The sequence below is a fragment of the Urocampus carinirostris genome, chromosome 19 (genome assembly GCF_059441175.1).
Source record: "Urocampus carinirostris isolate Australia breed hairy pipefish chromosome 19, RoL_Ucar_1.0, whole genome shotgun sequence".
Classification (NCBI taxonomy): Eukaryota; Metazoa; Chordata; class Actinopteri; order Syngnathiformes; family Syngnathidae; genus Urocampus; species Urocampus carinirostris.
In genome coordinates this window covers 538,462-551,721 of record NC_142367.1, presented here as the reverse complement: position 1 = coordinate 551,721, position 13,260 = coordinate 538,462, and the positions used below count along the sequence as shown (strand labels likewise).

Here is a 13,260-nt window from a genome sequence, read left to right as displayed (position 1 = left end):
AAAGTGAAGTCAACAAGTTGAGACTAAATATAGCGACTTATCTACTTCAAGAATCAGGTGAGTGTCTTTTTTACAATATCGAAAAATGAAACTGTAGCTATTTTTCCAGGTCACTTTGTATGCTGAATGGTTTAAATCAGTGTGCTAGCTTTCTTACTCTTGACCCACAACCCATAGCCTTGGTATTTTCTCCAATGTTATGTATTTTCTCGCTGCTGTCATGCACTTTCCGGAAAACTTTTCAACATGTTACCTAGTGTTTACTATGTTTGTGTACTGTAATGCTAAATGTAATTCACCCTGATCATCCTGGAAGGGGGATTACCATTTGTGAGGTTCCTTCTCAAGGTTTCTCTTTTTCCTCACGCTGAGGTTTTGAGTTGTGCCTTGCCCGCATGTTGGTTTAAGATCAGGTCATTGTGTCACTGTAATCCTGTGCAGTCCTTTCAGACATTTTTGTGATTAAGGGCGTCATAAATAAATGTGACTTGACTTAACTGTTATTTGTTGTGTTATGTGTCAGCAAAGGTTTGGACCAAGGTGTGGACATTTCATTATTTTGTAGTCATTCTTGACCCTCCTTTGGAGTGCTTTGTTGACTACTTCCTGTTATTGTTATATCAGTCATCACTTTATATTCCAAAAGGCAAAACTTTAGCATACAGCTCTACAGTCTTACATGAAAAATGCTTTGTTGCACATATATACCTGAACTTCCCAAAATGTACCTGGAAACTGTCAATTAACATTCCAGGTCATCCAAGAAAAGCTCGATAAAGTATATCAGAGGATAGGCTGTTTGTGTTATGGTCAACTTTATTTAATGCCATAGATTTAATAATATATATATATATATATATATATATATATATATATATATATATATATATATATATATATATACCGGTAATATATATATGTGTGTGTCTCCCTAATCAATTAATAAAAGGGTTAACATTTGTTACTTTAGTTTTTATTACACTACAGGCAGCTGAAAAGTTCCTACACGACACTCGACAATATAAAAATGTATGTTTTTTGAGGAAAAGTTAAACTCTGTATGGATCTTTACTCTTTGTCTTTACAGATGATCTCAGCAACGTGTGTCACAGTTGTGGGTCTGAGAGGTCTGCTGACCTACAATGGGTAAATATGTCAACATCACTAAATACAGTCATGTGAATTAATAGCAGGACACTGATAACATGAATGTGGAAATTGAACAGATGAGTTGTAGAAATGACAAATGATGTCAAATTATACCAGCATGTCTATGTGGTCATTAAATCAATCAACCCAACAAACAAGGTCAAACATGACACGGGGTGCAAAAAAAGGACCTACCTATACACGGAAACAAGTAAACCTATTTTTTTTTTAAAGATTTGCTGTGACTTCTGCGATCGATGGTTTCACCACGAGTGTGTCCAAAAGCCTCCAGTGGAAGAAGGATACCTATGCCCTGCATGTCCACCGGACATTTCAAGTGTTGATGTTTTGCAGACAGTGACATCTGTTTTTCTCCGGATATAAGATCTGCAACCTCAGGGTTAAAATAGTTTTGCACTTATTACATAACATGTACAAATTTTGCATTTTATATTGTAGATATTTTTTTAATTGTTCTTAAGCCTACTTTTTTGATGTAGATTTTTTTTTTTTGCCTATTTATCTCGGATAGTCTTTTTTTTCTCTTTGAGGTCATTATTACACGTTTTACCCTGGAGTGCCATGTCCAATCTCGTTGCAGACCATGTTTACCAACGTCTATTGATGTGTGGATATCTACCTTAAAGCGACATCTAATGCTTTTTTTTCGTGTTCAAGTTTCTGTTTTAGTTCCTTCAGAAAAGAGTTTACATAGTTTATTCCTTCAAATAAACATTACTATTCTCACACTGCTTATTTCTTCCTTGCCTATTTGCAGTCTTTTAACGAAGACAATCACGTTTTTTTCTCGTATAAAATGTTCCCTTTAATTTCATAAAATAATTTAAGTAAAAATGATTGGACCATATGGTTATTAAAGATATACATGATTCTTCCCTGATTAATCAACATTATAATTCTTGCTTGATGGGTTTTATGCGACCAAAAACGCACCCCCCTTAAAACAGGTTCAGTTGCATCTAGCGAGCTGTGCTTTTCACTGTGAGAATATGGGCCCACCACGAGTAATCAGGGTAAATTGCATGGACCTGTGACCTTCATAGCCAGAGATAAATGGGGGGTGCATTTCTCGGCAGCCAGACTGTTGCAGCCAGGCTGGTCCCTCCCACCAGCTTTGTTTACATTTGTTAGGTTGACGTTGGATCATTTGTACTAGAAAAAAAATGACACCGTTGCTGTGACAATATTAGGCACATGATGATCTGTTTATTCAAGTCAAACACAAAATACAATTATCGACGTGTTACGTCTTCGTTTGACTATGAGAAGAAATCAAACACGTTCGTCTCCCGTTTATCTGTTGATGGTTTGACAGTTCTCATCTCATTAGCAACACCGCCCACTTGAGAAGACAGAGCTATGCCCCTGCACAATAGTATTGCCCTTTACACATTGGTTAACTGCTGTTAAAAGTGTCGATAAAAATGGTTCAAACCTCATATTGTTAGAATATGATATAATGAAATTGTGAATGTATTTAATTGCTGTTAAAAATGTCGAAAAAAATTGTTCAAACCTCACATTGTTTATTTGCTGTTAATAGTGTCAACAAAATTGTTCAAACCCCCCCAAAAATACATGCAATGAATGTTATAAGTAGATTTATAATAAACTTACATTTAAAGTGTTGTTCTGTTATATATTCTGAATATCAATCCCTAATACTTTGCAACAACGGGTTTTTTTGCTATAAGTCGTCTTATTGTGTTTCAAGTTGTGAAAAATGGGGCAAGCAACTTTGTGGCTGGGCAGGCAACTTTTCAGAGTTGTCTGCCCTGGTGTCCGCTAACATTTTGTCACGAGTTTCAGACACTGCTGTGAAAGGCAGTTTTTTTTCCAGTTGAATAATCTTTTTAAATTTTATATGAATCATGGCTTCCATAATAACATACTCTCACCATAATACACCGGAGCCTCCACAAACTCTGCCGCCTTGCCTCCAGTGACACTAGCCGAGCGAAAGAGGAGCGGGGAGGGAGGTTAGAGCAGTGCTAGGAATCAAATGGACTGAACCATTTCAATGCAGTGGAGTATTTCCGACGCTGCGTTGTTCACATTTTGTTTTACTTTTTTTTAAGTAAAAGAGAGTTTTTAAAATGTTGTAATTTTGGGGGTGCTTGAGCGACCACAAAACGTGGGCTGGTTATGCCTAGGGGTAGAATAGCCACGCATTTTAGTCAAGTCAGAGTACTGTTACTTCTGAATAATTCAAGGAGAAGTAAAAAGGAGTCATCCAATTAATTACTCGAGTAAAAGTAAACAGTAACTTGGTGAAAACAACTACTCAAGTACGGAGTAACTGGGGCAACGTCTTATTTATTAATATTTTTCAAACAACCATTGAAATCCGATCAACAAATCATCAAAGTCTATCCAATCAACAATAAAAAATAGAATAAAATAATCAAGGCAAATTCAATGACTTTAATAAACAATAAATTGATCAAATAATTAAATTGAGCACAAGTAGCACATTTAAATCCCTAGGGAGAAAGAGAGAATTACAGCCCCAGTTTTTCGGCGATGGTGCCTGTATTTTGTGGCATTTAGTGGACATATTTTGAACAGCAAGTTATTTTTCTCTTGTGCTTTTCATAGCGGATTCTCGTGGGGCGGATTCAAACCCTTGGCGGGCTCTATGCTCAACACCTTTCTGAAAGATGAAATGAAACCGTGTGTCGTGTGTCTCATGTCAGGTCTCCTGGGCGAATTTGAGAGCGTAGACACAAACAATCCCAATTGCGTTGTGATCGGTGACGCTACGGATAAGTGGACTTATGCCAACTTGAACGAGGCGTTCAGGGTCCTGATCAACCTGGAGAAGCCAGTCCTTTTTTCTCTTGGAAAAGGGTAAGAATGGCTGTTTATCTTTTGTCATGGTTTCTAACATATTGAATGTTATTTTTGTAAGGTTTCTCCATTATCCTCATGTAGAGGTTTTTGAGGTTTTCCTTGCCCTCACGTAGGTTTTAGATCAGGGGATGGTGTAATAATAGTCTGTGGTTTGCAATAATCTGTGCAGCCCTCTGAGACTCTTTGTGATTGAGGGCCAAACAAATAAACATGACTTGACTTGACTTAACACATCCAATTCTTTCTGTGCTTTGACTGTGTTGCACTTTAATCACGCATTGCTTTATTTATCTTTTTTTCAAATCAGGAAGTACTACAAGGAAACAGATGGCCTGAAACTGGATGTGGGTGCTTACATGAAAGCTCTGGAGGTACTGTTTAAATGGTCTGTTTTTCATGAGTTAAAAATATTTTTACGAAGAGCAAGAAAGGCTGTGCACGATTATAGCATCTTCCACCTTTTTTGGGTTGCATATCCCTTTTTGGCTGAGTCATTCATCTCGAGAGTGACCTACCTGATTGCTTGCAAAATATTGTGCTCCTGGCCAAACTTGTTCTGGTCCTGAGAGCGTTGAATGTCTTTCTAGGAATGGTGCTGAGTCTGTAAAACAAAAAAATGCAGAGTCTTTACACATGCGCTTTTCACATCTGGGGTAACTTACCTGAACGCCTGTAAAAGATTGAAAAGAGTGTTGATATTCATTGTTGTCTAGGCCTGGGATAGTAGAATTTTTTCAATAGCAAAAAATGGTGAGTCAATAAAACCAATAGTGCTTTTTTTCCACAGCTAGGGTAACCTACCTGACTGTTTGTAAAAGATGGTGATAATATTTAAACTCCATTTCAATTTTCCTAGGTCGACAGACAAAAAAACTGACACAAACAAACAGCTTTACCAGTACTTAGATAATCTACAATATAGTTGTTTTATTGTCATTGATAGTGACATTGACATTGCACTCCAGGGTAAAACATGTAATATAAAGACTTTGAATACAGAAAAAAAAATTGAGCTTCTTGTGGGTTTCCTCCGGGCACTCCGGTTTTCCTCCCACATTCAAAAAACATGCATGTCAGGTTAATTGGCCAATCCGAATTGTCCCGAGCGAGTGAGTTGTCTGTCCCTGTGTGCCTTGTGACGGGTAGGCAACCAATTCAGGTCGTCCTCTGCCCACTGCCCGAAGATAGCTGGGATGGGCTACAGCACCCCCGCGACCCTACTGAGGATAAGCGGTGCAGACAATGATATATATATAATATACACACACACACACACACACACAGAGGCTTGCGAAACTAGCGCACCCAGGTGGGGGCCAAGGCACTGTACTCGGTCCTGGTGTCCCTGACCCCCATTGCTCACTGCTGCCTCAGTCCCACCCCTATTCCAGGAGGCCAGTCCCCGTTCGGTGCGAGGTATGGCCTCTGTTGAAACCAAACCCAGAAAGCCAGGCACTCAAGACATTTCCCGTTCTTTTATAATGGGATGGGGCTTTAATGTCCCTGCTGTCACACTGGGTGGTGTTTAGTGCCAGTGTCTGACATGACTGGGCGCCCGCCTCACGCATCTGTATACCAGAATCTGTGCGAGATTGGTCTTTTAATTTCATTGGCTGTGGTCTTGGAAAGGTCTTAAAATGTCTTAAATTGAATACTCTGTATGTTTTTCCTGTCCGCTGCCGGGAAAAACATTCAGACAATAAATAACACAGCTCCAAAAGAAAACATTATTACCACCCTGGCTTTGCTCACAGGTGAAAAGATCGTATAACCAATGAAACTTTTGAAAAACATCAAAGAATCAGAAAACAATTGCAAATGGGTAATGACTTTCAGAATCGTTTTCTTTGCTATAGTTCGCCTGCGTTGTGGAGGCTGAGGTCATCGGGAAGCCATCTTCTTCCTTCTACAAGAGCGTCCTCAACGATATGGAGCTTCAACCACATCAGGTAGATGACACAGACACAAAACTTACCGTACTTCAATTGACTCAAATATATCTCACATTATAGTTTCCGTTCTTTCCATACAGTCTCTCTGAACAGTGTGTCACAACCCTTTTGTAGCCAAGGCACACTTATTTTCATGAAGATATTGAAGCACAGTCTCTCCAAAGTGTTTTTCAACCAGTGTGCTGTGATACCTTGTCTAGTAAGCTGCCAGAAATTGCCCCATTTCATCTTTGGAAAAAAAGCATGCCATTGTTCAGTACCTTTGCTTTCTTCTGGTCGAGTAACTGTCACATTTATCCATATCAGTAGGTGGCAGCAGTTTGCTCTTATTTTAAATTCTCTATATATACTTATCAGCTTGTGGCTGATTCTGAGGAAACATTGAGGAGGTTGGTAATGGAATTTGGAAGAGTATGTGATAGGCGTAAGTAATGGTACATTTTCGGAAGAGTAAGGTGATGAAGTGTTCACGTGATGGAGTTGGCATGGCGTTAGAAATAAGGTTGCATGGACAGGTGCTGGAAGAAGTTGAAAGCTTTAGGTACTTTGCTTGTGATGTGGCTGCAGTTGGTGGAATGGAGTGGGAGGAATTGCACAGAGTGAATTAAGGAAGCAAGGTTTTGGGTGCTCTGAGGAGAGTGATTAGCAACAAGAGTATGAGTATGGATGTTAAGAGGGGACTGTATGAGAGTGTGATTGTGCCGACTGTGTTGTATGGTGCAGAGACTTGGAGCCTGAATGCAGATTTGAGAAGGAAACTAAATGTTTTTGAGATGAAGTGTTGAGGAGTATGTTGGGAGTGAAAAGATTGGATGGATTGAGAAATTAGATTGTGAGAGAGAGAACTGGAGGAGTAGTGGAACTGAGCAAGCGTGTGGCTAGGAGAGTACTCGGTTGGTTTGGACACAAGGAGAGGAGCGATGAGGAGCGAATGTTGAAGAGGAGCTTGTCAGAGATGGACATTATTAAGACTCTTTGGTGGCTGTATTTACACAGATAAAATACATATATATTGTTAAAATCTAAATCGTGATACCAGGAGCAAAAGTACTCGCGTCCTCCATGATGGTTAAAAGAAGGGAAAGAGACCCCGCCCACAACGTGGGCATGATTTATTATACGTCAGGGAAAAACAGCACACATGAGCACGACTTCACAATAAAAGAATATAAGATTGATAAACGTACAAGAGATATAATTAGACTGATTATCGAAACGTTGTTTTGTGTATGTGAGAAAGATTGTTTTCGTATTTAGAAATATAAAAACAAGTTATTTACATAATTGAAAATTCTGAGAGATTTAACATTCAAAACGGCCACCTTGACAAGCTACAGAGCAGAAGTCAATGGAAGGAGACCAAGAGGAAGGCTGCGATTGACGTGGATGGATGGTGTTATGAGTGCAATGCAGGAAAGAGGTCTAAATCTAGTGGAAGCTAGAGCTCTTGTTGGTGATAGGAAGAGTGGAGAGGTGTTGTAGAAGGATAGTGGGATGTGTGGACGCGTTCTAAGGGATGGGCAGGGCACCTGTATGATGCGGCAGGGGTAAACCAGTGAAAGCTGTCAGACCCTGCTGTTGAACAAAAGAGTGTGTTGTGTCACCCTGACCTGAGTGGCATGGCTGCTTTCTTGTGTCCCGTTTCATCTCGAGGGACGAAAGCATGACCAACTTAGGTGCTGAGGTGCCTAACTTTTGGGTTGGCCATGGTCCAAAAATGTTTGTGTGTGTTTTTGCTATTTTTCCCCCTTTTTTATTTTCTCTGTTATTGTATGTGTTTGTCATCCTGTCGGTCACCCCTTTTGAGGGATATGACCAAGGTAGATAGATCATATGCTCATGAGGTAGTACAGGCCAATTTATTTAATATCGTATTTTATTTGGATTGAAAATGACAAGTTTAAACTTTAGTAGACACTTAAAATAAGGAGAGAAGACATGTATTTTGACCTTGCAAGGAGAACATGGAGTAAACTCAAAAAACAATATTTTATTAAAATTTGTGTTATTTATAAAGAAAGAAAAAAATAGATAGGAGTAAAAAAATAAAAGTATTACTTATGTTTTGTTGGTTGTGTTTTGTTATGTTTCTAAAAAACAAAAATTCCAAAATGACAGCAAAATAATACACCAAAATGAATAATAACCTGTAATACCTACTGTGCCACGGTAACCACAAAAGATAAAGAAAAAACAATATAAGCAATATGATCAAGTGCCGCGCATTCATTTTTAAGCATTTTTGAAGGACAGTGTACATTGAATTTTTTTAATGAAAAAGAATGCCTTGGCCTATAAAAAGGTTAATAAACAGTGGTCTATTGAAAGTGTTTAAAATTATTTTGTGGCACCAGTCATGTGTGTGTGTTTTAAGCTTAAATATTCATGTTGTTTGTTTTAAGAGTGTAATGTTTTCCTTATCATTTTGTTTATTTTGCAGTATTTTATTTTAATTTTACTATATTTTCAACCTGTTATAAATATATATATATATATCAGTGTCTGAAACTCATGACGAAAAGTTAGCAGAGACCAGGGCAGACAACTCTGAAAAGTTTCCTGCCCAGCCATAAAGTTGCCTGCCCCATTTTTCACAACTTGAAACTCAATAAGACAACTAATCGCCAAAAAACATTGTTGCAAAGTATTAAGGATTGATAATCAGAATATATAACAGAACAACACTTTAAAATTAAGTTTATTATAAATCGACTTATAACATTCATTGCATGGATATGACATTGCTGTATTCCATTTACCATCAGTATGTACATGTATTTACTCATCTTCATTATGAAATGTTTGCGTTGCTTCGTCTGCTACAAGCCACGTGAACTCGTCTTTCCACAATGCTTTTAATGTACGTTTACGTTTTGTAGCGTCGTAAATTTTGTTAGCTTCTTTTGAATATTTCTTCTGGGGCTGAGGTTTTGACTTGATTCCTGGTAAAGATATGTCAAGAGTGTGCGTTTTCCTCATGCGTGAGAAGATAAGCAGGACATTGTGGTTCAGCCTTTAAGCATATTTATTCCTCAATCCAAATAAAGTACGATATTAAATAAATTGGCCTGTACTACCTCATGAGCAAATGATCTACAAAAAGATTTATTTTTATTTTTCAAAAAAGTTGTCGGCCACCCGGGCAGAAACGTTTTGTAAGTTGTACGCCCAACGTCAAAGATGCACGCCCCGGGCGTCCGGGCAGACGTTATTACAGGACCTGATATAGTATATATATATAGTATATATATAGTATATATATAATAATAATAATAATAATTTCCTTTGTATTGTCATTCTTTGTAACAATGTACATAGAACGAAATGTCGATACACCTGACCCGTTGTAGCGAGTCGGTGCAGCCGCAGCCAGAGGGCGCCGCCATTATACCAATTAGGTATGTCTCGGTCGAGGCGCGAACCAGCGACCTCCCAGTCTCAAAGCGGGCACACTACCATCTAGGCTACTGAGCTGGTGTATATATATATATATATATATATATATATATATATATATATATATATATATATATATATATATATATATATATAAAATCTACTATATATGTATTTTTCTTCTTTTCTTTAAAAGCCAACAGACCCCCACCCCCACCAGAAAAAAAAAACATCCTTTTGATCACGATATACCCTGTATGTCTGGATTTTTTCTTTGAAGATACTAAAATTAGTCTTCAAAGTGCTTGAAAAGTGATTTAATTTGGCCATGAAAAAGGTGTACACATTTTTTTAAAACATCTTTACAACTGTGGTTTAAAAATTCAAATGGTTAAGTAACTATTAAACATACTTAATTTTAAGGGTCTTTTTTACATTGGGGCGGCAGTAGCTCGGGAAGTAAATTGCTTGCTTTGGGATCAAGAGGTTGCAGGTTCTGAATTATATTATATATAAGACAACCCCGATGAGTAGGTAGTTGCCTTGCATGGCTGACACTGCTATGTGTAAAAGGGAAAGTGTGGAGCGCTTTGGGAGGTCTTTATTGACTTGAAAAGCGCTATATAAATGCAGAACATTTACATTTATTTATTTACATTTTACCCTTTTTTAATATGTTCTTCATGTCCTTCCAGGTATTGATGATTGGCGACGATCTGGTAAACGATGTAGGTGGTGCCCAGCAAGTCGGGATGAAAGGCGTGCAAGTCCGAACGGGAAAATACAGGTTGGTCAATTACTGGACAGAACCCCAAAAAAGATGTTGATTATTTAACCCTCGTGGCGTGCAGGTACCAATTATGTACATTTTCATGATTTTTGTCATTTAAATCAAAGAGAAAGCGTTGAAAAGTAAAGACTTGAGGCTCAAATTTCCCACAGGTTGTGAGAACCTATAGATGCAAAAAAATATTGTGCTTTCTACCTTGTGGTTGCAAGGTGTCGTGAACTTGATTTGCTTTTGGGCCTCTTGGCATTGACCAATTAGCATAATTTGTCAGCATGAAGCAGTTAGCATGTAGCTGTTAGCATGAAGCGTTAGCAAGTATCCATTAGCAAAACTTGTAAGCAAGAAGCAGTTAGCATGTAGCCGTTAGCATTATTTGTTAATATTTAACTGAAAGCAAGTATCCATTAGCATAATTTGTAAGCAAGAAGTAGTTAGCCTTATACCCATTCGCATAATTTAGTAGCATGAAGCATTTATCATGACCTGTAGCATGTAGTCCTTAGCATTATTTGTTAGCATGTAGCCTTTGGCATTTAGCTGTTGTTAGCTAAATTTGTTAGCATGAAGCAAAAATCATGTAGCTGTAAGCATTACTTGTTAACATGTATTTGTTAGCATAATATGTTAGCATGAAGCTGTTAGGATTTAACTGTTATTATGACTCGTTGGCTCATTGCTGACAGTGTTTACAGCTAGCATGAGTAAGCATAGCATCAGCCTATCCCAGCTAATACAATTACAATTCATCCATCCATCCATTATCTGCACCGCTTATCCTCAGTAGGGTCGCGGGGGTACTGGAGCCCATCGCAGCCATCTTTGGGCAGTGGGCAGGGGACACCCCGAACTGGTTGCCAGCCAGTCGCAGGGCACACAGGGACAGACAATTCGCTCGCTCATTCTCACCTAGGGACAATTTGGATGGGCCAATTAACCTGACATGCATGTTTTTGGGATGTGGGAGGAAACCGGAGTGCCAGGAGGAAACCCACGCAAGCACGGGGAGAACAAGCAAATTCCACACAGGAGGTTCAATCTCATGATCTCAGAACAGTGCCGCACACGTGCTAACCCACATGTGTCAAACTCCCAGCCCGCGGGCCACGTCCGGCCCGCAAGACCATTTTACGTTACTGTTATTAATGGCCTGTTCTCCATCTCGTTCAAAACTTGAACCAACAATCCTGTTCAGATACACGCAAAGCCAAACTAAAACTGAATTATAAAGCAGTACTTTTCAGAATATATAGGGCACCTTTGCTACGATTTACAGTCAAGGTGCCACACAAAAAAATACTCGTTTTGGCTGTACAACGCTAAAGAATCCTTTATATAGAAGCTCACTATATAATCTGTGTTCAGTGTTCAGATACTTTTTGATGAATCCACGGAACAAATTGTAAATACGCCAAAACACCGGAAGAGAACTTAAAGTTATTTGAGTGGGAGGGATGGGTGGAGCTATGCAAAAGTGCAAGCACTCCCAAAATTGATGACGCTACAAAACGTAAACGTACATTAAAAGCATCGTGGAAAGAGGAGTTCACATGGCTTGTAGCTGACGAGGCAACGCAAACATTGCATGAATGAAGATAAGTAAATATACAGGTACATACTGATGGCAGATGGAAAACAGCGATGTCATATACATGCAATGAATGTTATAAGTGGATTTATGATAAATTTAATTTTAAAGCGTTGTTCTGTTATATATTCTGATTATCAATCCTTAATACTTTGCAACATTGTTTTTGGGCGATTAATTGTCTTATTGTGTTTCAAGTTGTGAAAAATGGGGCAGGCAACTTTATGGCTGGGCAGGAAAGTTTTTAGAGTTGTCTGCCCTGGTGTACGCTAAGTTTTTGTCATGAGTTTCAGACACTGTTAATGGGATTGTCTGATGTTCACACTGTCCTAAAGTAAACCTTCTACGTCTCGGTGCTTTTGTACGACTGTATCTATACCAGCCCCGATTTTGTATAGACTGTGTTTTCTGTTATTAGTTTTGTGTTTCTATCCTCTTTGGAGCGCCTTGTGTTGATTTCTATTTCTCATTAAACCTCTCATTTTGTTGCGTGTATCTGCACACATAAAAAATATTGTCACATTTGAAATAACATGCCTGATTATATTTGTCAATGTCATTCGCATAACAGAAATCTGCCTTACACAGGTACCTAGTACTCTCTGAATTCTGTTTCTTTTTTTGCATAACTGTTACTCACAAACATTTCAGATTATTAAACCAAGTGCCCCCTAAGGACCTCTTATTATGATTTTCTAGTATAATGATCATTCTAGTGGTTGACTGAGTCAATTAAGCCCTACTTTCAGAAACAATCTGGTAATAAAATGGTAATAACATAGTAAAAATCTAATTACAACATTGTAACGCATGCTACATTATTTTAGAAATGCATATCAAACTTGGTTCCCTTTGCGCCAACAAAAGGTAGCTCTCGGCTTAAAAAAGTTTGGAGAACCCTGGTATAAATCATTAAATTTTATAGCTTTAGTCATCTCAGGATTTACTTGGGACTTGCCTGCAGGTAGTTTTCCTCTGATTGAGACTGATATGAACTTGAAAACATGCACACCCAAGCTGTGGAATTGACACCGTTGGATATTTTATTGGTGTGAGCTCGTGTGATCTACTGGGAACAATTTAGCACAGGAATCTTTCTGTAGACATCTTGTTATCATCTGCTTTTGTTCCTGTCCCCCTCAGGCCCAGCGACCAGACTCACCCGACCGTGACTGCTGACGGGACAGTCGATGATCTGGCTCAGGCGGTGCACATTATACTCAGACAAAGAGGGAAACCAGAGTAGAGTAGGCCTGATGTAATGATCATTATCGGCATATCATTTTTGCCACAATCATCAATGTAATCACGAGCCTCTTGGTTTATCCCTGATTGGTTTTCTCCTTCTTTGGGCCAAAAGTTTAGAGGGACGGCTAGGGATTTTTAGGTTTGCAGTAGTCCTTTGCGATGTAATAATAATAATAATTATTGTTATATAATTTTTGCCACAATTAATAATAAAAACGCTCAATAAAGTCAATAGATTTAGCATTGGGTAACAGTACACAAAACAT

At 38.4% G+C, this 13,260-nt stretch overlaps 1 protein-coding gene across 2 annotated transcripts in view; it reads left to right on the top strand.

The window, feature by feature from the left end:
* Nucleotides 1-13,260, top strand: part of lhpp (phospholysine phosphohistidine inorganic pyrophosphate phosphatase) — a 15,407-nt gene extending 2,147 nt beyond the window's left edge. For both annotated transcript variants that reach the window (XM_088323309.1, XM_088323310.1), the window contains 5 exons: nt 3,867-4,020; nt 4,331-4,394; nt 5,880-5,972; nt 10,067-10,158; nt 12,890-13,260. In XM_088323309.1, the coding sequence (XP_088179435.1) occupies nt 3,867-4,020; nt 4,331-4,394; nt 5,880-5,972; nt 10,067-10,158; nt 12,890-12,992 (506 nt within the window). In that variant the 3' untranslated portion in view covers nt 12,993-13,260. The remainder of the gene's footprint in view (nt 1-3,866; nt 4,021-4,330; nt 4,395-5,879; nt 5,973-10,066; nt 10,159-12,889) is intronic.